The sequence below is a fragment of the Muscardinus avellanarius genome (assembly GCF_963383645.1).
Source record: "Muscardinus avellanarius genome assembly, chromosome: 14".
In the NCBI taxonomy this organism is placed as follows: domain Eukaryota; kingdom Metazoa; phylum Chordata; class Mammalia; order Rodentia; family Gliridae; genus Muscardinus; species Muscardinus avellanarius.
Genome location: NC_137800.1, coordinates 17,601,876 through 17,627,638, shown reverse-complemented (window position 1 = coordinate 17,627,638; position 25,763 = coordinate 17,601,876). Strand labels below are relative to the sequence as shown.

The window sequence follows — 25,763 nt, the reverse complement described above, 5'->3', positions numbered from 1 at the left end:
TGAGACCTTTTGAGCAAGCTACTACTTATCTGCCCTCACCTTTACCACACATTTGCCTTTCTGACAAGTTTTTTTACTCCTTTCCTGGCCAGGCTGCAAATTTTTCATATCTTTCTGCTTAATTTTGCTCCTGAGTCTTACCATAAAACTAAGCAAAAGCAACCAGTAATATTCATGTCACAGCCTGATTGCTGTGCTATTTTGAAATATCCTCTACCATCATCCATAAATTCAGCCTTCCATAAAGTCTCAGGACCTGAACACAACACAGCCAGACTCTTTGCCACCAGGTAACAAGGTTGTTCTTCCATCTATCAGCATTCTGCTCAAAACCACCGATCCAACCTCTAACACATTCTAGTTCTCTGCTAGTCCCCTAGTTCTCTAAGCCCTTCCTGCAATCACCGATAATGTTCCCATTGCAGCATTCCAAGCTGTTTCTAGCCTATTCCTCCAAACCCTTCCAACCTCTCCCACGTAACCAGTTCTTAAGTCGGCTTCACATTTGCCAGTTTAGTTATAGTGACAACTCCATTCCTCAGTACCAATTTTCTCCACTAGTCTAATTTTCATTACCATAACAAAATACTGAGTCAGGCTATCTTTTAAGAATGAGGTTGAAGGTATGAAGATTGGAGCTACCTCTCAGTGGTAGAGGGCCCCTGGGTTTGATCCCCAGGCCCTCAACAAAAACAAAAAGGAAGAGGGTGAAAGTCTAAATGGCATGGCACATGATCTGGCTCCATGGCAGATGGCAGACGGTGGAGTGCATGCAGAGGAAGGATCACATCTCAAGCTAGGAAGCAGAGAAAGTGAGAGGGGCCAGGGCTGCTTCTTTTAAAACAACTTTCCCATTTAAATTGCCAAGAGTAACACAAGAATTAACTCTTGTGCCTAATGACTATAGGACCTCCCAATAGGCCCCAATTTGTTATTATTTTTGTTGGTTTGCTTGCTTGCTTTGGGGGAGGGGGTCTGGGGGTTGAAACCCTGAAGTCCTTTACCACTGGGCTTCATCTCCAGCCCTATTTTAGCTTATATTTTGAGACGGGATCTCATGAAGTTGCCCATGCTAACCTCAAACTTGTAATCCTCCTGCCTCAGCCTTACGAGTAGCTGGGATTATAGGGGTGCACTGCCAGGCCTGGTATAGGTTCTACTTCTTAAATCTTCTATCTCTTGCCCTTACCACCACACTGGAGACCAAGTTTCCAATCACATGGACTGCAAGGAGACCCCCGAACCATACATAAACCATAGCAGTTATAGTTTTGTGCAATCAATCTCCAGAACTTCTCTTACCTTGTGAGACTAAAATCCTGTATTCATTAAAAAATAATCCTCATTCTCCTCCTCCCCTAGCCCCTGGCAATCACTGCTCTACTTTCTGTCTTCATGAATTTATCTATTCTCTGTACTTCATAGAGTGGGATCACACAGCATTTTTCTTTTTGTGACTGGTGTACTGCATTTAGCATAACACCCTGGGGACTCATCCATGTGACACAATTTCCTTTCTTTTTAAATCTAGACAATATTCCATTGAATATAAATACATTTCCCTTATGCATGCAGTCATTGATGGACGATGAGTGGTTTTTACCTTTTGGCTATTATGAATAATGCTTCTATGAACATGAGTGTACAAATATCTCTGTTAGAACCCATACTCAAGTACTTTTGGATAAATACACAGAAGCAAAATTGCTAGATCAAAGAGTAATTTTATTTATAATTTTTGAGGAATTACTATACTGTTTTCCATTGTGAATGTAACATTGCACATTTCCCCTAACAGTGAAGAAGGCTTCCAATTTCTCCACATATTTTCCAAGACTTGTTATTTTCTGTAATGTTTTTTAATGAAAGCCACCCCAACGAGTATGAGGTAGAATCTCATTGTGGTTCTGATTTACATTTTCCTATTAATTAGTGACAATGAGCATCATTTTATGTGATTGTTGGCCATCTGTGTGTCTCCTTTGCAGAAAGGTCTATACAGAACCTTTGCCCATTTTTTATCAGGTTACTTGATTTTTGTTGTTGTTGAGTTATAGAAAATTTTCATATAGATATTAGCCCTTTATATTATATGACTACAAATATTTTCTCCCATTCTAGGGATTATATTTTTACTCTGATACACAGCAGTTTTTAATTTTTATATAGTATGATTTACCTATTTCTACATTTTTCCCATGCTTTTAATATCACATCAAAAAGGTCAATGACAACTCCAATGTCATGAAGTTTTTTTAAATACTTATTCGGTATATGGTAATTATACATCATAGTAAGGTTCATTAAAATGAACATGCACACAGGTCTTGGTATATTTCTTTTCCCTGTATGTTTTCTTCCAAGAGTTTCTTATGCTTAAGTTTAATCATGTCATGTGTTGTTTGTACCTATGTATCATTTTACTTACTTATGTAAGTACTTACTTACATATAAGTACTTTACTTACTTATAGGTACTTATGTTTGTACCTATGTATCATTTTACTTACATAAGTCATGTAAATTACCTCAAATTCCCATTCCTGAATAAGATAGAAGAGATATATAGATAGGTTAGTTAACAGTATCCAACTATTTTTATATCATTCCTTAAGCCTTCCTCAAACCAAGAGTCAGGCCACATACATAAGAATAACCTCCAATATTTTTGAATCTTCATGGATATTTGTTTATTCTAATTTATGAATTAATGTGCCTCGTATCTCCAAAGTTTCAGTTTAGAACAACAGCTTAGCAAAGTAGATAAGTAATTCGTTTTTTTTATAAACTGTAGAAATAACTGCTAGGGGACATAACATTTTTCAAACCATAGACATCAAGGCTCCTCTTCACACCAAAAAAATATGTATGAACAGAAATATTTTTATTTCTTTTTCTGTTCTTTTTACTATTCTGTTTTATTTTGTTGTTTTCTTCTTTCCTTTTTTCTTCTAGACGCTTTCTTTCCATCTTTTTCTCCACTGTCAACTTTGCTCTACTTCTTTTCCTTTATCAGTATATTTATATATCTCTCATTTTTTTGTTCTTCCCACTTTTAGCTCATTATTTTTATCATACTCTGTAACATACATTAATATTCTGTCACCATGAACATAGAAATTCTTTTGCCACTATAGCCTTTGTTTATGTTTTCCCGCCATAATCTATTTTGCACACACACATGTACACAGAAACACAAACACAAAAATTAAAAAATTTTAAACGTGCAATAAATTATTTTGCACAATAATAAAATGTGAATAGCACAATAAAATATTATGTTCAGCTGAATTTTTATTTATATCTAATTTATTTGGAAATATTAGATTACTAGCAATAGACTAAGTCTGTAAATTGTTTTTTTTAATTTATTTATTTATTTATTTATTTTTTTATTGGTGCACTGTATTCATACATCATAGTGGGATACAAACTTTTGTAGACATACATGCACACATCGCCCAGTCAGCCCCCACCTTAATTCAGTGATTTTTTTCATTAAAATTCTTTCACAGTCAAGATACAGAACATTTCTATTAACTACTTAAAATTCGTTGGACCTCCATGTCTGTCCATTCTTCTTTGTACCTCTGCCCCTAGCAACTAATAATATGATTTGTGTCAATACAGAATAGTTTGTGTTATATAATGGGGTTATATTGCATATGCTCTTGCATCTGGCTTCTTTCAAAGACCATAATTATTTTGAAATTCATCTATGGTGTTTCATACATCAGTAATTTGCTTCTTTTTTATTGTTGAATAGTATTTTTATTTTATGAGTATGCCACATTTTCCTTTTATTATTCACCTATTGGTGGAGGTTTTGGATAATTATGCCTTGAACCTATTATGAATAAAACTACCATCTCAAACATATGTACAAGTACTTGTGTGGGTAGACATATTATTTAATTTCTCTTGAGTAAATACATAGAATGACTAGGTCCCATGGTAGGTATATTTAAACTTACCTAAAACTTTCAAATGGTTTTCCATTTTATATTTACTCCAGAATTATACAAAAATTTCATTTGCTCTGTATCCTTGTCAGTATTTGCTATTGACAGTATTTTAATTGTAGCTGCTCTAATAGGTATGTAGTGATATGTCATTATGGTTTTAATTTACATTTCACTGATGATTAATAACTTGAGGCATCTTTTCATGTGCTTATTAGAAATTCATATGTCTTTTTAAATGTCATCTCATATCCTTAAGGAACTTCTCCAGGCATGATGTCATACTCCTGTGATCTCAGTACATGGGAGTCTGAGACAGGAGGATGATAGGTTTGGGGCAACCTCAGTATCTCAGTGAGGCCCTCAGAAACTTAGTGAAACTCTGTTTCATCATTTACAGGGGAATGGATGGAACTAGAGGACATTATGCTAAATGAAACTCGCCACTAAAATAAGAAATCAGATGCTTTTCCTAATATGCGAAAGCTAGGGGAAATGGGTAACAGGAGGAACTCTAGATGAAGGAGATTCTATACATGGGCAAATAAGGAGACCTAACTGAGAGGATAGGAGGGAGAAGAGGGAAATTCTATAGAGCACATGATGTACTTAACAAACATATCAGAGTCAATCACTAAGCCAAGTATGGGAAGAAGGGAGAAGGAGGGAATGGGGTAAGGGCTAATTGGGTGATGTGTGCATGAATGTCTCCACCATCTTTTATCTCATTAAGATGTATGACTACAATGCACCAATAAAAAAATAAAAATAAAGATAAAAATTAAAAAATTAAAAATAAAAAGGGCTAGGAATGTAGCTCAGAGGTAGACTTTCCCAGAGTTCAATCTCCAGTACCAATATATACCAATATATATGTTATAACACACACACACACACACACACACACACACACACACACACCCCAGGCTTCAGTATAATGCTGATGGTATAGTCAGAGCACCTTAAAAATGCCGAGGGCATTCATTCTCAAGTGTTGTTTAATCCCCTGTTACTGGCTAAGCAGGGGCCAGGTGACCACTTGTTGAAAATGGCATAATGGAATAATAGTGTCAGAACAGGGATAGATCAGATCACCTCGATAAGGTTTCCTGTAACCCTGAGACTGCATAAATACATTCTCAAAATTAATTTATCTTTCAGTCATTGGATATCTCTTTCACAGCAGAAGAGCTTTTCAGATCATTGTTAGCCAAATTTCATTTCCCTAGAACCAGTATAATATTTCCTTTAATACTTAATTCTTCCACGTACTATCCATGAACCAATGCTGAAATTAACGGGGGCTTTAAAAAATGCTTCTGCAACAATATTTCCCATCTGAAGTTCTACAACTATGCTCCATGAAATATTATTAATGCATTTCTAAATAAGAGAAGCCATTTGTAAATGATTATGTGCGATTACTCCTTGTCATAGCCATAAATTATATATCGGGCATTCCTACTTGAGTGGATCTACACTCGTTGAGGCAGCAGGAGAAAACAGCTTTAGCATCTTTTGAAACGATAATTAATTTTCAAAATGCCAAGGCCAATTGGCAATAGTTAACATTGCCCCCAGAGCACAATCATGGCCCACATGCCACAGAGACAAGTTGCCTTGTGTTGCCTATAAATGGATTCTCAGAAAACCTAATTTGAAATTACTGCCTTTAATTATACTGCTGATATAAATAACTTTGATAAAATTAGTGCAGCTGGCCTCCTGTTTGTTTTTCCCATTTGAATGCACTGTACAATGTAATCATCTGAAATAAACATCCATTACAAAGAATGCTTCATTTCAAAGAACATATTACTCTGCTCATCCAGCCAATTGTTATTTTTTCCCTCCCCAGCCCCATTTCAGTCTTGCACCTATTAAGGGGATGAACAAATTACCCAGCTCTCATAATGTACCAACTCGTGAATTAAAACAATACATTGCTGCTGAATCGAGCCATGCATTTAAAAGATTTTAATTCATTTTTATCCTCAATTACCGTGTTTTCTTTTTTAAACAGGCCCTGCCAGCTTCAAAATTGTTAAAAGACGTGTTCTTCTCTACAAAATATAATCATGTCCTTTCCTAAAGAGAAATCTGTATCTTTAAAAGAAGGCAGAAGATGAACAGTCATTTGATTTGCTTCTTGAATCCAAAGCCCACAGAAAGGGTCTCAAAACCTAAATAGAACTTTGGCCTCAGTTCATTTATTTTGTTTCAGGGCAGAATTACCTCTTCTACAGACCAGAGTAGAACTCTTTCTCCTTTGTTCACTGTGGTGTAATTGTCATCTCTGTACCCGCTGCAATCAGGATAGGATCGACCAAGGTCAATTCACTCGGTCCAACTATTACCAAGCTCAGTTCAACTCAGTTCAACAATTACCAAGCTCAATTCCACCCCACACCTCTGTATTAGCACCCGCTATATACAGGACACCATGAAGACTTCCAAAATGAGAAAGACGAAGTCTCTTTGCTCTGTTTTATAGTGAAACAAAAAGGATTAGCCGTGGAACACTGTGGCAGTTTGGAAATGATGAGACAAGAACCAAGATGATGAAATAAATGCTCTAGCCAATTAATACCTTAATAGCATAGGAGAAGCTAAGAGGGGCCCTTGGCAACCAGAAAAGTGAGTTTATATAAGTTGAATGAATCTCAAGAGAGATTCCAAGGTTATGTTCTTGCTGTCTTCTCTATAAAGAAATGGAAGCAAGGGTATGGGCATGCTTGAACCCAGGAATTCAGGGGAATCGATGAAGTCAAAACCTGAAAAGTGGACGGGATTCACAACATAGGGACCCTGATTTCCCAAACTGATCTCTTTGCAGTTGATTTTTTAGGAAGTTAGGAACTACTAGACCCTTTTGAGAAAGGAAAGGAAATTATTTTGGTTGTACCTTAGGGAAAGGAATCTCACAGCTCTGCGGAACACAGGTCAGAAGGGAGGAAAACGGAAGGCAGTGAGAACATTTTCTACGCAAATGCTTCCCTGTTTCTCAACAATTAATTTCACCGGCTTGAGGGAAGAGTCAGGATCTGAAACTCAATAGGATTGTAGTAGAACTCAGATCAAACTCCAGCCCTACATCAAGGGCACTCAGGTGATGGGGAATACATACACACAGGGAGCATGGGAGCGGGTTCAAGCCAGCAGGTGCAAGGCAACAGTCAACCAACCTACTCTCCAGAGCACAGCTCAAGCCCTGTCCCGTGAACTCATGGGCTCACTGTTTGTCAATACAGTTCATCTGAATAGCCCAGCCTCTGAGTTTCTGTTCTCCCAATAGCAGAGACTTGGACACACGCTTTTGCAAAATAATTTGCTTGGGAAATGCTCCCTAGGCACAGGAATGAGGGAGGAGAAACAGTGAAACAGAAAAAGAGAAGCCAAGAGAAGGGTACAGAAGATGTAGCAATAGGGTTTGCTTGACTCACCAAGATCTCTTAAGAAATATAGAGGATGTCTGCAAGAATTGACTGCTTGAAGGCATCCTCTTCAAGGAGCTGGTGAATTTTTACTCCAGGTCCTGCCTTCTTTTACTTAAAAACTGCCTAGAGATTACAACTCTATACTTTAGGGTACACTGATACACAGGCTCTCACAGAGTGCCTTTGATTGATAGTTGAACCAGTTGAAATTGCCATTCTCTTTAAAAGAATTTCCAAGACAATTGTTAACAAAGCCTTGGGGTGGTTAACAAGTGCATATCCTTATAAAACCCACTAGCTTTTACCATGCAGATGCTAGAGCTAGGCTATGCTTCCCCATCCACCTGCACCTCAGCCAGCCCAGTAATCACTAGACACCATCAGCACCCCACTTACTACCAGCAAAGGGTACCATGTTATGGCTAATCGAAAGTCTAATCCAGCTTCTAGTTACATCTCATGGGTTTGCTTTCTAGCACTATTCCTGGTGACAAGGATTTGTCTGGGTTTCACTCAAAGCAAAACCCAAGCCAAGAATTTTGGTGCAGCTGATGAATGTGAGAAATTGCCCAAGTGTCATAAATGAGGGAGCAGGGGAGAATCAGAGAAGGATGGGAATCGTTAAGGGACCATTTTGAAGTTAGTAATGGAGGCCTGCTTCTGATGAGACTCCTGAGAAATATACAAAATATCTCTCAGAATTTTCTGCCTATGAAGCAATAAGATGGCTCCCATATCCACAACCTCCTAGTCTCCATTTTTATGGCGGGTTATCTCTCAACGTGTTGACACCCTCCCATTTAGGCTTGTGCAAGAACAAGTTGATTCCCATGGAATTAGGTATAGAAAATAGAACCCGACACTCCTTGCCATGAGGTTAGTTGGCACTCACGATGAACTATTCATCACAGAAGCGACTGACAAGAGAATTGGACTAAATATATGTGCCCTCAGGTAGCAGCCATTGCTGCTTGAATTTTTCTCTCAGTCTAGTTCCCAGAAAGTCTGTGTTTTCCAAGGTAGCCTGGGTACTGGGATCAGACTTCACCTCTTTTTACACAACAGTCCCTAGTTACCTTGGGAGATAATTCTTGATCTCAGAACTAGCCTTATTATCTTCTGGTCATCGTGGCTTAGTCTGAATCATGGCAAAACTCATCTTGAATCTGGATTATATTCATAATTGCAAATAGCCATTAGTGTTGAAACAGAATGGTGACATGGGTTGGTACTTCAAACTAATTTCTTGCCTTCTCCTCCATTTGAACAGTTATTACATCTGTTTTCAGTTCTGTGTTTCAACAGGAAATGTATCCTGGCTAAGCCTGGCCTCTGCACACCAGCATAACTCTACTTGCTTGTTTTCTAGGGTTCTCAAGGCTGACTAGATTCCCATCTAGTTGCATCTTCTTTTTTTATTTCTTTTTACCCCCTGAAGCAACCTGACCTCACTTTAAGCCACTTTTCTCATGGCTTGAAATGCCAAAGGTAGACCTGGTTTTCTCCTTTTTTTTTTTTTTTGTGGTACTGGGGTTCCTGGAAGCCCTTCTACCTCTGGGCTACACTCCCAGACCTATTTTATACTTTTTTTGTATTTTGTCTAGAAACAGGGTCTCTTAAGCCAGCAGGGCTGGCTTCGAACCAGTGCGATCCTCCTGTCTCCACCTCCCAAACACGGGGATTACAAGCGTGCGCCACCACGCCAGGCAGGTTTTCTCCTTTTTGAAAACATGTTCTCTTTCTTCTAAACCTTGGTTTGCTGAAAGGGACATTAACACAAATTGCTAGACCATTCTTTGCTTTTTGCTCCGTGAACTGTTTCTTCCTTTATGCATCAGTTTTACGCCATAGGATTATATATTCTACTTCTAGATTACTTTCTTCTACATCTAGGCTTTATAATCAGAACACAGTGCAGACATTTGCTACATACATGTTGTTAGGAATCCCACACAACCTTCAGTGTATAGTCGGGTAAATTTCATACAGGTTTTTCTGTACAATTTTTGTACAAAAATATGTTTTTTTCTAACAATGATCTGAGTCTTTATTTTCTTTTTCAGCTTCCATTATTGCTGATGGAAGAAATGTTTGATTTTTTAAAAAATTATCCTACCGGCATCTCATTTAGTCTTGTAGCATTTCTTCCTGTTCCTCTTCAATTTCTGGAGTATACTTGGAGCAGGGACAGAGATCCATTGTCCAGGTTTTACCAAACCCATTGCTAAAGCACTCCTGCTTGGGGACCTGGAAGCTGACAGTTCAGCCAGGCTCTGGCTCCCACCTGCCTCCCGGCTGGGTAGCCTTTTCTGTGGCTCTCTGTTATGAAGTCACACTAACTTTAGCTCTGGTGATCCCTGGTTACTTCTTAGGTGAGGAATCTAGCTCTTTCTTAAATACCCAGAAAAGCACAAGAGCATGATTTCCTCATCCATGTCAGGATGCGGGAAGCTGGAAGTTAGTCTCTAGGGTCCATCTACTCCAATTACCGGTCTCCTCCCACACAAGTAACATGTTAAGCACTGCCCCTAGGGCTAAAAAGATGAACTGAAAGACACATAGTGCTTCCAGGGAAGGGAAGGATGAAGCTCATGCTGTGGTCCCCGCCCCAAGAAATATCCTGGTGTGTCTTCTCTATACCCTGGCCTTTCCCCTGCATCCTCCTCTCCCAAGCCATGTTCAACCCATAATAGATAAATGGGAAACAAAGACAGTGGAATTTCACCCTTTCTTCTTCCTTCCCTGTCTCGCTTTTGACAGCAAGTAGTAATAGCCAGAGTGGTTTTGCTTCCTGTGCACTGTCAATTTCCCTAGGTCAGACCTTCTCTGTCTTTACACTAAGGGTTGTAATAAAACTGGGCCCAGACTTCCAAGACCTCTTCTAGCGATATAAAAATGAGATGTGGAAATTTATACAATCCTCAAATTCTCTCTTACCCTCCCCAAAAAATTAACTTTTAATATTACCTCACTAGGGTATTGGGAAAATATTTAATATGAAATTAAAAGTAAGATAATATCTCTTTGGATGAAAGTCCATGATTCTTAACCCTGGGTATGCATTGTTAGTCACTCAGGCAGCTTTAAAGACTACTGATGTCCAGGTCCTATGCCCAGATCTCAGTCCTCAAAGATTCTATAATCAAGTCCAGGGAAAGGAATTTTATAAAACCTCCCTGGCAATTCTAATTTTTAGCCAGGATGGCCTAAGGCTCTTGAATTCTTCTCTTTCTCCCAGGAAAATACCACTGAGTTCACATATCCAAGTTCACGGTTTAGTAGGAATGAATAAAAAGAATTTTTATACCCCCATATTAGTATCTTGTTACAACCCTAGAACACTTGACAAAAGCACTTATCAAATCAATGAAGTCCTGTTATCATCTTAACAATCCTTTTAATGTACTTGTTATTATTGACTATATTTAATTGCAGAGAGAGGTAAAGAACAAAGAAATTAAATAAGCAATGACTTTATCACTTCAATACTGGAGGCGAAAAACACAAATCTTGATATTTTTTTATATTAATAGTAGTTACTTATGATGTCATCAATATGATTTAAAATTTTTTTTTTTAGCCAGGTGTGGTAGCACATGTCTATAATACCAGTACTTGGGAAGTTGAGACAGGAGGATTACAGGTTCAAACCAACTTCAGTAAATTAGTGAAGCTGTCAAGCAACCTATCGAGACTCTATTTCAAAAGGGCTGGGGAGAATGCTTCCTGGTTCAATTGCCATTAACACACACACACACACACACACACACACACACACACACTCACACACAATCTTTTTTCTGTTATTAAGGTTGAAGTTATTTAATTAAACAATCCAACATGAAAAATAAATATTTCCCATAATCCTACCTCACAGAGATAATCAGAATTCTCTGTATACATATGCAAATAGACACTAATAAAGCACAACTTACCCTAAGATTACACTACATATAATTTTAAAATGTTCTCTTAAAAATATATTCTAGAAATGTATTTGTATGGGAATTATTCTGTGCCTATGCATGGTGCTCCTGATTTTCTTTAATGGCCTGTGTATTGTTGCAGATAATTAATAAACATTTCAGTTGGTTTTAGTTTTTTTCAGTACTAGGGATGGAACCCAGGGGTTATACCCCTAGCCCTATTTTTATTCCTTATTTTGAAACACGATCTCACTGAGTTGCAAAGGGCCTCACTAAGTAGCTGAGGCTGGCCACGAACCCAGATCCTCCTGTCTCTGCCTCCTATATGCTGGGATTAAAAGTGTGTGCCACCATGCCCAGCCTGCATTTGGTTTTTAAAAATTAGAAGTTTTTATTTTAAAAGCATCTTTTCTATATTAATTTTTTGTTTTATGTCACATGAAAAAAAGATCCCCTCTTACTCTAAGTATACGCATATATGTGTCTTTCACAAACTTTTATGGCTTGTCTGAGTATATTTAAATTTTCCTTCCACCTAAATTTAGGATAAGTGATGAAGTAAGAACTCAGCTTTATATTTTTCCAAGTGGCTAGTCATTTTTGCTAATATCATTTACTTAGTAGCCTACCTTTTCCCACTGATTTGAAATTTGACTTCATATATATTAAATATAGGTAGATAAATAGATGCAGATAGATAAATTTCTTAGTTCTGTTCTCATGTTGTGTCTCTTCTTGTGCCACCCACATATTCTAGTAGTTTCTGGAGAGTCATGCTATGTTTTAGTATCTCTCTTCTCTGCCCTTGCAAATTCTTGTCATGTATGAACAACTTTCCCCACTTTGCCTAACACTCAGCCTTTATGGGTTAGATGTCAGCTCCTTCTTACTTTAAATCCCTGCTCTACTCTCTATCAGGTTCTTTTTCTTTGTCAGAATGCCCACTCTGGTCTCTGTTAGGATACGGTAAACAGTATTAAGATTGCCTGCCCATTGATATGTCTTCTCTGCTAAGCAAGAAGCTCTCTAGAATGCCACCTGTTTCTTTGTTCACTATAGTATCTGTTACAGAGTAGATCCTCAATTCATGTCTTCTGAGCAAATGTATGCAAAGTGAATCAGGCCAGGGTTCATTTTATCTCAGCTGGGTTCCATGACAAGCTTTCATTGACCAAATAAATCTGTCTTAATTTAGATGCTATCTTAGTTGATTGTAGGTAGCTTTCTTAGGCGGTGATCCTACAAAACACAGCTCAGGGAAATAGTAAGACAGAGAAAGGAAAGCAGCAGTAAAGAATGTGCTAATGAGCAGGAAATGGGGCCTCCGACTGGGGCACTTTTTGAGAAATTCTGGAAGTTACCATAAAACTGCCTCCTCTGCAGATGAAGAAACCAGGCATGTATTCACTGACTCCTGTCTAAGGGTTGTCCTCAGAGACATTAACATGGCCCACACAGGGTCATGCCTGTGTGCAATGAGGCAGGAGCACATGGAATTAGAGAAGTCTAGGGCAGAAATTCATACAGGCACAGACGCCAAAGGGCAAAGCAGCATGCAGGTGAACTCGGGCTGGCCAACAGCACAGGTACAGAACCTGCCACAGTAGCCCTCTGCAAACTGAGCTATTTGCTCAGTTCAGATGTGAGCTATTTGAATATTCTTTCTATGCAACAAGGACTATTTTCTATTCCCTTGAAACAACTTAAGGACTCTAGACATAAATATTACTCAATTTAGCAGCATGGTAGACCAAAACAGCCTCCAAAGGAAAGCTCTGTGCCTTTAATGTTCTGTAAAAATCATTTTCCCATTGCAAAACATAGCGTTCGGACATGTGAGATTATAAGGCGTATTTTATTATTATTATTATGTCTGTTTCAATATCTCTGCCTCTGCAGCTTCATAGCAATGGGTAGCCATTATGATGCTCATCGTAACGCAGTTCATACCCATAATGACATCTTCATGTCGAGAGCACTTTGGGGCTACATTGATTTTTTTTGTGTAAGAGGATAAGTTTAAAACTTCACAGCACAGAAGACCTTTGCTCGATGCCTGTTACTGCAGATCTCCCTACTAGTCTCTATGGGCATGCTTAAAAAGAGGTACACAGTCTAAGAACAACTACTGCTCACTGCTTAAAGAACAGAAATACGTAAGACTTACAGAAGTTGGCTATGTACCTGTTCAAATGATACAGAGAGTTATTCTGAAAAAGAAACATGAAAGAACTGAGTTTCGATATGGTTGTTGACGATCACTGAAAATTCATTGGGTGTTCAAAGATTTAGAAAATACACGGTATTTGTGAGTTGGCAGAAAAGAGCCAGAGTATGACAAAGCAAAAGTCTGCCGCTATTTATCAGTCTCTTGGAGCACATTGACAGTCCCATCTTTTCTGCTCAGCACACTATTTCCCTTACCTGGAATTCTTTTGATCTCTTCTTTAATAACTCAAATTCACCTTTTCAGGTTAGAAGAAGTGTCTCATCTTACATTACTTTGCAGCGACTGGTGTAAGAGATTATCACCAATTTGCTGGCTTTGAACAACACAAATTTATTATCATATAACTCTGGGGGTCAAAATCCAAACACAGCTTACAGGGGCTAAAATGAGGGTGTTGGCAGGGCTGTGCTCCCTCCGGAGGCCCCAGAGAAGACGTCATATTCTAACCTTCCCCAGCATCTATCAGCCACTTGCACTCCTGGGCTCAGAGCCTCGTCCCTTCACCTTCAGAGCCTCAGTGTTGCATCTTCCCTTCTTTCTGACCTCTGCTCCTGTGATTCATTTTTTTCTTACTGACCCTAAATCCACTCTGCCTCTCATTTACTAAGATCTCCATATTCCAGTGAGCCTAAGATAACTCAGGATAGTCTCCCCATTTCAAAATCCATATCTTAATCACATATGTGAAGTTTTTTTGACCATGTTGGGAAACATACGTGAAGTCCAGATGTTAGAATATAAACATCTTTAGAGGACCGTTATTCAGCCTACTATACTTTCTCTTCCAACTTTTTTTTTCCTCTTGAGTTAAAATTAGTCTCTCTTTCTCTGGGTCACTTAGTCTTGGTGTGGGACGATTCCCATATATCTACTATGGTATTTTCGAGAACTACTTTACAATTGGGGGTTAATTTTTCTATTCAGTAGTTTTCTTGATGACTAAATCACGCTTCTCATCTGTACAGTCAGACAGGCCTGAGTCTTTCCATACTTAAAACTCCCGTGGTTTCCTCTGGTGTAGAGAAGCTGGACTGCTGGTGGATAAAAGGATAGAAGACAGTATCAAGTCTCCCTCCACCTATCATTGAGGAAACTGCCTCAATTTCTCAGTTTTCTCAACTGCACCGTAAAATTATATTTTCACCACATACATTTAATATGTTAATTGAGTTTAGGAAAATGAACTAAAATAACGACTGACATAAAATACATACTCAAAACTGTAATTTTTTTCATGCACGTGAAAGTATTATGAGGATTAGGAATGGCATGTAAAGGCCCAGCATAAAATGGCAGCACAACATACATAGTAAATTATCAATGCTTCCTAACTCTTATCACCTTTATCACCATCATTGGTACTTAGCACAGCAGTGTGAAGAGGTTGTGAAAGCATTGTGTTTCAAAGCAGGAAGCTGTGTTCGGTTTTGTGCCAATAATCTTAATTATTCCTGGCTCACATTCTCAAGCTCAGTAGGCCACCAGATTAAAACACACAAAAAGTAAATAGCAAGTAGGGTGTGGTGGTGCACGCTTGTAATCCCAGCATTCAGGAGGCTGAGACAGGAGGATCACGGTTCACAGATGGCCTCAGCTACTACATTATTATTATTATTATTATTATTATTATTATTATTATTATTACTATTTGGTGGTTCTGGGTACTGAGGTTCCTGGAAGCCCTTCTGCCTCCGGGCTACACTCCCAGACCTATTTTTTTTTATTATTTTTATTTGGAAACAGGGTCTCTTAAGCCAGCGAGGCTGGCTTCCAACCTGCGTGATCCTCCTGTCTCAGCCTCCCAAGCACAGGGATTACAAGCATGCACCACCACGTCCGGCTCAGCTACTGCTTAGTGAGGCCCTTTGCAATTCAGTGAGACCCTGATTCAAAATAAAGAATAAAAAATAAGGCTGGGAGTGTAGCTTGGATGTAGAATGCCCCTGTACCACACGTACACAACAAAAGGTCAATAGCATTGCAATAGATAGATGTGATTAGTTTCACTGGTGGACTAATAATGGTGGTAAGTACAGCTCTGAAATAGTACCAAGTGTCTCCAAATATGTCTCATGAGGCCTTGATGGTAACTCAAGGTAGGATCTAGCAGTCTTGTGGCTATTTGATTATTTAGACTTGCCAGATAATTATCATCTTAATCACATAATGGCATCTTAGCCTTTTATTTCATAGGATTTTCAAGGGTTAGCCATTTGTTTCCTAGGCAAATGGAGCTGTTCCACTCAAATGTTTATAGTACATAGAACAGAAACTTGTGGAATCCTCTTCTCATAAATGAAGCAACAGCCGAGTGGTACAGTACATCAGCTGTTCCAAGTTCCTCAAAGAAGTTTTACTTTTGCAAAACGAGCCCACCGACTTCCTATATTCTGTGAGCTGCACCACGAGCAACATGACTGGCAGCCACGGTTGCTGTAATTTTTTAAATATGTGGAAAAAAAGCAAGATATCGACCGTGTATTACCTTAACCAAGATGCCAAATTGTCTAACTTGTTTCTCCAGGCAAGCAGCCCAACGACGGGGACAGCGCCCAGGAGCCAGTCGAGGTTGTCTGTCTGTCCATCCACTCAGGACATCTGCAGGTAAGTGCTGAGTCGACGTCCTCGTCAATGTCTCCTAGACCAGTCTTTTGTATTTTTGCTTTAAATTCTGAAAACCTGTGTCTCTTGCTTCTGCTTTATATCATCCCTAGCAATTTACACCAGCTTTATTTTATTTTTTTTTTGGTCTTAGTGCATTTTCTTGTTGATCTTTATTTGCCAACTTCTGGTCATGCTGTTATTTTCATCATTCTCTCCCTCTCTCTGTCTTTCCACGACTTTCCTCTCCATTCCCATTCCCCATCCTTTGCCTGTTGCTTGTCTAGATCTTCCATCTTGCATGAAATGTCAGAAGATGCATTTGAGCACTGCACCCCTGTCATGGTGCTGAGCCCTGCTAGGAAGGAGTCTGGTAAGAAGCCAGTAAGCCAGAAGCCTAGGAGGAGGAGAAGGGCCTCTGAGAGATACGAGCATGCAGAAGAACAAATGAAAGGGAGGAAAAGTGACTTTCACCTCCAGATCGCAAGTCCCAGATGGAGGGAACTTTACACAGATTCCTCAGAGTCATCTTCTGCAGATGAGAGTCATTGGATTCAGGCAAAAAGGAGAGCCCAGGTTAAATTCAGACTGTCACGAAGAAGGAGAAGTAATATCAAGCAGCCATGTGGAAGCCTGGCTGGGTCTTCTAATGGCATTGAACTTGTGGATCTGGGATCCAAAGGGGAAAAGCAGCAGGAGCTGGTGGAGTGTGAGAGTTGCTCTTCAAACCTCTACAGAGGAAAAGTCGTAAGGTACCAAGAGTGCAGTCCTTCTCTGCCCAGAGGAGCCTTTGAGATGAAAACCCCCTCCAAGCACCATCACGGAGATCCTCAACTCCTGAATAGTTTTAGGCAAAAGGAAACACTCAAGAAAAGATTTTCAGATTCCAGCACTGAAATACTGGCAGTTACAGAAGACAGCCAGTTTGTGGAACATACAGGGCTCCGGGTGAATAGCTCTGTTCAGCAGCCTCCTGCCACCTATGATGATGGTTCTGATCATTTAGAAGTGTGCAGGTCAGTTGCTCTAGAGAGAGACTTGATGTCACCCAAACATATTTTTCCTGCTGTGATTTAGGTGTAAGTGTGTGTGTGTGTGTGTGTGTGTGTGTGTGTGTCCACATGCACATGACTGTATGTGACCTACCCTGAAGATGTAAATTTATTTATACTGTTATATCTTTTTGGATATAAGGTGATAAAATGAGAAAAGGTGGGTAGGAGAATATTGCAGAAGTATCTGAGTTTGAATGCTGTTCTAGAATTCAATTTCTTCTTCTTCCCTTTCTTTTTTGTAGAATAATGACTTATCCTTTTTTAAAAAAAAAAAAAAAAAAGGAGATTTAAAAAGACGATTGAGTCTTTTGCTCATTCTGGCTTAGACAAAAAATAGTGGAGGAAATCTGAGTGAGAAACATGTGGGACCTTAAATTGTCCGATGCAAATTTGGTGAACTGTTAGCATCCTGACAGAAGGATACAAGGTTTAGGTTAAGGTCAGATTTTTACATCAGAAAGATATCCTCTGCAGTTGGCTCTCATTTGTTTTCAAATTGTCTGACTCAGCAGGACAATTCAAGACTGAAAGTCAGATGCAGAAACAGCCCGTGAACTGATAGATCAGTGGGGTTTCTGGGGCCTTTAGGGAGGAAGACCACATTAACTTTACTGAGAATTGTACATGAAGAGATTTCAACATATAGACGCTTCGCAGCTATGAGATTGCTTTCTTGAACTTTTTATCCAAAAACATTCATCTTCAAAATAGCATGATGTTGAAAAAGACTTATAGGGATATCCATGCCAGTAGGCATAAATGAGGCCATTTTAAGCAGAGCAAATATTTTAAATTTTTCATAGTATGCTCAATTATTTAAGCTGTTTGTGTTCTATTTAGGAGTAAGCAAATATTTTTGCTGTACACTGGTTTTTGACATTGTTTTTATAAAAATTGAAGCTACTTTATAACGCATGTATATGTGTTTCATGTGAATCACGTGGCCCAGAGAATGCTATAAGTTGTCCAGTCAGCCCAGGAGCAAGAATTCAGCTATAGATGTGAATAACATTAGAAGGGCTTATTTCCCTGCAGGTTAAGATAGTTATTTTTTTCTTTTGTGATATTACTGGACATTGAATCCAGGGGCATTCTACCTCTACACCATGAGCCTATTTTATTTTTATTTTGAAGCTGGGTCTTACTAGGTTGATGGGAGTATCTCTACTTGCTGAGGCTGTCCTCAAACCTACAATTCTCCTGTCTCAGCCTCCCAAATTCTGGGATTACAGGTATGCACCACTATTTTTTGGCTAAGATGATTATTTTATAATTCATTCAAGCATCTACAATGCATCTGGCCTTATTCAAGGCATTGAAAACATTCTAATATAGTGCATAACATGTGGATAGTTTCTGACATGACAAAACTAATAGTCTGAGAACACAGAACAAAACAAATTATTGCACAGTTGATATATATTTACAATCATGAAAAGGAAATTGAGTGAAAATCACAAGCAAGCTTAACATATTTTGGGAGATCAGAGAGGTGTTCCTTTAAGGAACTGACAAGCAGCTTGAGTCTCCGGGATAACAGAATTGATTAAGGAAAGAAATAGGAAGACTGTCCAGGAAGAGGAAGACTTGATGAGTGGATGAGGGAAGGAGCTTGGCAGTCCAGGGAAGTGAAAACCTCTGCTGTGGCGAGTGTGTGGTGATGGGGGGGCGGGGGGGAGTAGAGACAGGATGGAGAAACAGCAGAATGAACCAGACCAAGTAGAGCCCATGAGCAATTTAAAGGTAAAGTGACACTGGTCGATCTGTATATTAAAGTAAGTTTTTTATATGATTTATGTGTGCCTTTGCTGAAGTAAGGAGGTGAGCCAAACGCTCTTTCTATTCCAAAGAACTCCTCACATGCAACCAGCTATTGTCATTTTCCAAATCTACTTCCAACATTATTTAATAAGAAATAGACAAGGAAGCTAGCTTTAGACTTAATGGTAATAGGAGAGAAAAAAAAGTAATGCTTACAATTAAGCCCATAGGGGCTGGTTCTCAGAACTCAGAGTACACTCCTCTGTAGGAACATTTCCAAAGACAGGACATTTAACTTAATGAAAGTGAGATCGATGGCCCCATTGCTATTATTTCCTGCTGTGGAGTATCCTCACAATATACCAACTAAGTGAATGGTATAGAGAGCATATTTTGCCGAATGCTGGAGATAAAAGCCAGCAAAAAGACTTGACTTTTTTTCTCTAAGTGGCTTATTATCTAAATGGGAGAAACTGAACGCATACTTGAAAATACTAAAGTAAGAGAATACAAGGTAGCTGGGCACACGGTGGCACACACCTGTAATCCCACCACTTGGGAGGCTGAGAGAGTGAGATGACAGGTTCGAGGCCAGCTTCAGCAACTTGGTCCTCAGGTTAGAACATACCTGAGTTTCCCCTGGAAGAAAAAAAAAAACAGAAACACCTATGGTAAATAAAGAAGGCTTTATGGAGAGAACTATAGACAGAGTGGGCACCCTTGTCCCCAAGGGCAAGCTGACGGGGGATGTAAGAGGAGCTAAGGGTAGAAGTGTCCCCCTGGGTGGCAAGCAGGGTCCAGGGTAACAGGTAATGAAAGGAGAGACCATGGCACATCGGCATTCCAGCAAGGGAACAGGACAATCATAAAATTGTATCTGGTGACAACATCAGGCAAAGGTGTCAGGGTTTGATGATTCCAATCCTGGTGACTTGGGAGAAGGAGATGCTGATGTTATTGATGCCCAGGAGCAGTCAGAGGAGAGTTGAGTTGAAGAAGACAAGATGCTTTGGATTACAGGCTATTTGTGAGTACAGTGACATCCCAGTAGCAGCTCACAGTATCAGCAATCTGTGACATGTTATTGAAACGCAGGAGCTGGGTGGGTACGCACTATTTTTCAATTATGAGTAATTATGCCCCAAACAATTGCCTATATATCATTGCATAAGCTAATGTGCTGTATTAAATACAAAGAAATAAATATTAAACGTGGAAAGTCTTCTCTAAACCAGGGAGAATATAGAGGTTTGATAATCGTTCTAAGAAAGGTGACAGCGGTACTTGGAAAGCGAATTAAATCACTACAAAAGACCCTACATAGGAGAAAGCCTTCCAGATAGGCAAAACCTGGATGCCAGGGTCCCCTGCACAGGGAGGAAGATGATCGTGAGAGAGAAGCAGCAAGAGCCTGGGAGCGTGCATGCCTGCTGCCTCAGACATGCACAGCAGGACCAGTCTCAGCCACAACCACAAAGCAGAAGCTCTAGCCCTTCCCCCTTCTCTGTTCCTGGCATTGAGTCCTCACATGGTCCCTATATCCTCTTTCACAGCCTCATCATTCAGAAAAAAAAAATCATTTCTATTAGCCAATTATACCTTAGAGAGAATGTAAATCACCACATTATCGTATCCACACTTGGGCACAGGGAACAAGTCTTTGTCTTTTATAAAAAAAAAATTTAAAAAGAAAGTATGAGACAAGTGTGGTGGTCTATACCTGTCATCCTGGTACTTAAGAGGCTGAAATAGGAGGATTACAGGTTCTAGACCAGCCTCAGCAACTTAGTGAGACTCAGCAACTTAGGAAGAAGCTGTTTCAAAATAAAATAAAATAAAAAAGCTGGGAGTATAGCTTCGAGGCAGAATGCCCCTGGGTTCAATCCCTAGTACAAAAAATAATAATAATTAGAGCCTATTAGCCCCTCATCAAAACTTTCCAGTGCCTCTTAATGGCCCTCAATGGCAAATGCAAAGTTTTTAATATAATTTTAAGCTCCTTTATGATCTATTGGGTATGCCTCTCCAGTTTCTACACCCATCATTAGCCATGACCTACTCCTGCTGATCTGTTTCCAACTCCCTGAAGTGTCCACACCTCTCCCTTTAATGACCTAGATTGCAATCACATTGCCCCCTTTAACCCTCACCAGACTAATGCCTAGTCATCCTTTCTCAGTTTAAATGTTATTTATTTGGGGACACCTTTCTGACCTCCTAACCAACAGTCACTTGGAAATCACTTCTGTAATAAAATGTTAATTTCTAAAACACAAGCACTTTTGCTGTATCCAGTGTGTATTCCAAAGAATCTGGAATAACACCCAGCAGATAGCTCATGTTCAGCAGATAGCTTTTCAATTCATAGACTTAAGAAAAAAATTATAAGAGATTCATGCTTATTATAGGAACTCATAGCACGAAGTGTTATTGATTACTCCATCTGCCGTCAAACCAACTTGTAAAGAATACTTTAACCTGGTGGTTCTAAAACCTTAGAGGATATCAGCATCAAGTGGAAGATTTGTTAAAATGCTTATCACTGGTCACCACAAACATTTCCCTTACTCTGTGGTTGGGCCCATAAATTTGCATTTCTAAAATGTTTCCACAGCCAGGTGTGGCGGTGCACGCTTATAATCTTAGGGTCACAGGTTCAAGACCAGCATCAGCATCTTAGGAAGGGTCTCAAGAACCTAGTAAGGACCTGTCTCAAAACAAAAAGATCTTTCAAAAGATTGGAGGCTTAATCTCCAGTACTGCAAATAAAATAAAATGTTCTCAGGTGATACTAATACTTTTGATGTAGGAACCATACCTTGAGAACTACTGATTTTTGCTATAAATTCTCTTTGTGCTTTAGATGGAAAGCAAAAAATATAAAAGGACAAAAAAATGAGTTTTGGGAGGCCACATTAGGGTTGTCCATTGTTTTTTATTCTTTTCCCCTGAATGCTAACACCAAGCACAACCAGGTCACTTTCCCCACACTGCACAATGTCAGACCAGTATAGTGGGGATATTGTCACTGAAGCCATAGACGGACAGAGTCCCACCATAACCAAGAACTCAGTTCTCATGATTTGACTGCTACTTCCCTTCAAACCCACTTCCTCATCCCAACTACCCCCATTTCTACCAGTGAGTCCACCAATTCCCTGAATTTTCAATTTTTGACTCTTGTACCTTCTGCATTGGAAGTGTCCAGTCTTCAGCAGTCTTGTCATTTCTTCCTCCAAAAAATTTTTTTGTTTTGTTTTGTTTTGGTGGTACTGGGGTTCCTGGAAGCCCTTCTACCTCTGGGCTACACTCCTAGACCTATTTTTGTTATATTTTTATTTGGAAACAGGGTCTCTTAAGCCAGCACAGCTGGCTTCGAACTTGTGCGATCCTCCTGTCTCCGCCTCCCAAGCTCTGGGATTACAAGCGTGCACCACCACGCTGGCATCCTCCAAAAATTGCTTCTATCCTGTGCCTCCTTTCTCATTCCTACTGTTCCTTTCTAGTTCTTCTCCACCCTTTACATTTCTCTCCACGTCCATCTATTAGTCCACTGCCTGTTCTTGGAAGGACTTCTCTACCAGGTTCAAATGGACAGAAGCCAACTGAAATGAGCCCAAGCAATAATGGAATGCATTAGCCATAGAAATAGAAAAGCTAACTTTGCATATGTCTTCAGAAACTCAAGCACTATGACTCTTTCTGCTTTGCCTGTTGTCGTGCTCTCCAACTACAGGCAAGCTTCCTCTATCCAGGATAGGGAAGGTAGTGTGGGCAGAGGTAGCCTCCAGATTACATTTTGTCAGCGGTGGTCTAACAAACAAGAGAAATGTTCTCATCAAGGACTTAAATCTACAGTTCCAGGGAAGTAATATAATTACCCTCACTTCATCCATTCTCATTCTGGAGTCAACCGATACCAAGGACAGAGGACACTATGTTTGGGCCAAGTCCTTGGGTAAGAAAGTTAGATTTAAAATTCAGTTATCAGCAAGCATAGTGGCACATGCCTGTAATCAATTCCAGTACTTGGGAGGCTGAGACAGGAGGATCACAGGCCTGAGGCCAACCTCAGCAACAAAACGAGACTCTTAGCAACCTAGAGAGACCCTGTTTCAAAACACAAAAATAAAATCAGGCTAGGGGTATAAGTATGAGGTAGAATGCCCCTGGATTGAGTCCTAGAACAACAAAAATGTAAAACAAAATAAAATACAACTATCACTCACCCCTCCAGAATATTATGAATCAAGGAAAGGATATTTCAGCAACAGCAGCATCATACTGTACAAGAAGAAATGGACAAGAAGTATAAGCAGGTGTGAAAGAGAAGAAAGCAATATCACTCATCTACATCATCACCAAATGCAATGCTCCCTCCTTCTAATACGTTTTTTTCTTTTTTCTTCAAACATTCATCCTTAGGCATGCTTCAACACCTCCTCATTTTTATTCTCCTCCTTGAAGCTTTCCCAAGCTCATTTAGTCCACATGATGTTCTTTCTTGGGATTTCCGAAATTCTGAAAGTGAATGTCACAAATCCCACATTCCATTATTCTGTACTTTCATGCGTGTTAGTCTCTTTACCCTACAGAATAGTCCACCTTTGAAGATAGGAGTCAGGCCTTATATCTGTTCTGTGCCCTCTGCAATACTCAGAACAGGGCTTGGGTTGCTCAAACAGAACTTTTGAAATGGTTTTCATAGCCAGTTCGTGTGAAGAGAGGAGACTTGCACAGACCATGGCATAGTGATGAGAATTGGGTGGTACACTATAAAAACATTGAATCCCACCAATGATTCCTTTTTAGAAGAGGAAACTCAAAAGGTAGGTAATAACTCCTGGTAATGTTCCAGTTCCAACTTGATTTGGATAGCAAGTTTGGTAGAATACGGTTTTTTTATTAGTGAATTGTATTTATACATCAAAATGGGGTAAGAAAAACTTGTGTAGACATAAATGTACACATCACCCAGCCAGCCCCCAGCCAGTCCTCACCTCACTCCCTCCCCATCCCTCCCTCCCATGCTTGGTTTAGTGGTTGACTTCGATATGAATAAGTACATCATGCGCTTTAAAGAGTTTCCCTCTCCCCCATTCTCATCCCCACAGTTAGGTTGTCTTATTTACTCCTTTATAGGATCTCCTTTTTCACCTGGAGTTTCTCCTATGACCCCTTTCACCCTAGCTTTCAAATATTAGGGAAAGCATCTGATTCCTTACTTTTTGCGACTGACTAATCTCGCTTAGCATGATGTCCTCAAGATCCATCCATTTCCCTGAAAATAGCACAATTGTATTTTTTTTTTGTGGCTGAGTAAAATTCCATTGTGTACATATTCCACAGCTTTGTAATCCATTCATCTGTTGATGGACATCTTGGCTGGTTCCACAGTTTGGCTATGGCAAATTGTGCAGCTATGAACATAGATACACATGCATTAGTTTGGTAGTTTGGTTTCCTTTTTGGGGGTAGATACCCAGAAGTGGTATTGCCGGATCGAATGGTAGATTTGTTCCTATTCTTCTGAGGATTCTCTAAACTGTTTTCCAAAGTGGTTGCACTAATTTGCAATCCCACCAACAATGTCTTAGAGATCCCTCTTCTCCACATTCTTGCCATCATCTGTTGTTGTTTGTGTTTTGAATGACTGTCATCCTATTTGGAGTTAGGTGAAATCTCAGGGTAGTTTTGATTTGCATCTCTCTGATTGCCAGTGATGTTGAGCATTTTTTCATGCATTTATTGGCTACTTGAATTTCTTCTTTTGTGAAGTGTCTATTTAGTTCACTTGCCCGTTTTTTGATTGGATGACTTGTTTTCAAGATGATGCTAAATCCAGGTGTGATAGCACAAGTTTGTAATCCCAGTACTTGTGAAGCTGAGACAGTAGGATTGCAGGTTTGTGGCCAGCCTCAGCATCGTAGTATCTTACCATTTCCTATGGAGAGAAAACTGCAAGGGATGCAGGGTTTTTTTTTTTTCTTTCTTACAAATTTAATATTGAATGTTATTTATTTTATTTGCAACAAAAATGTGACACATAATAATAAATAAAAAGAAAAATATTTTCCGTAAGTCTTGAGAGAGGAAGGCCTTCCACAACTTGGTGAGACCCTGTTTCAAATATATATAGACAGAGAACTGATAATGTAGCTCATTGGGAGAACACTGCCAGGTTAAATCTTCGGCTCCACACACATTAACAAAACATGTTATAGGACCCATTGTATCTAGTACAGGACAACATATTTCCCTTAGGAAGTAATGATTAGAAGAAATCCAAAGGAGAAGTAGCAATTAAGTCAACAAAGAGAAGGGGTAACCTGCTTTAGCAAAAGGATATGGCATATATGCACGCCAGTGAGGAGATGAGGAATGTGATCCAGCAGCAGACAGAGCAGAGAGCCAATCACAGAGAGCCTAGTGAACCACAGTGAGGAATTTGGACTTCCTTTTAACAATGAGGAGGACTTTCCTGCAGGCTGTGAAGTAAAAGAGTAGCAGTATCAGTTTTGTGTTTTGGAAGGTTGCTCAGGCTGCTGTTGGAAAACATTTTGGTAGAAGCAAGTCTTCTGAAGCCAAAGGAGAGAAAATCAGAGCCAATCAAGAAATCTATGGCTATGACCCAGGGAAGTAAAGACAGTGGCTGTGAGGATGCAGAGGTTGATGAGTTTTTAAATGTTTTGAAAATAAATCAAGCAACGCATGATAACAAATGTATCTGCTCTGTTACTGATTTTTAAAAAACTTGGTAGGATAAAGTGCTATTTACTATAGAGAGAAAAC

The 25,763-nt window shown here is 39.4% G+C and overlaps 1 protein-coding gene across 4 annotated transcripts in view; it reads left to right on the top strand.

Moving 5' to 3' along the window:
* Positions 1 to 25,763, top strand: part of MARCHF1 (membrane associated ring-CH-type finger 1) — a gene marked incomplete at both ends in the record, with an annotated part of 467,270 nt that overhangs the window by 360,507 nt on the left and 81,000 nt on the right. For 2 of the 4 annotated variants that reach the window (XM_080709866.1, XM_080709865.1), the window contains 2 exons: positions 16,079 to 16,158; positions 16,443 to 17,171. In XM_080709866.1, the coding sequence (XP_080565992.1) occupies positions 16,079 to 16,158; positions 16,443 to 17,171 (809 nt within the window). The remainder of the gene's footprint in view (positions 1 to 16,078; positions 16,159 to 16,442; positions 17,172 to 25,763) is intronic. The other 2 variants (XM_080709868.1, XM_080709867.1) reach the window with 1 other exon arrangement.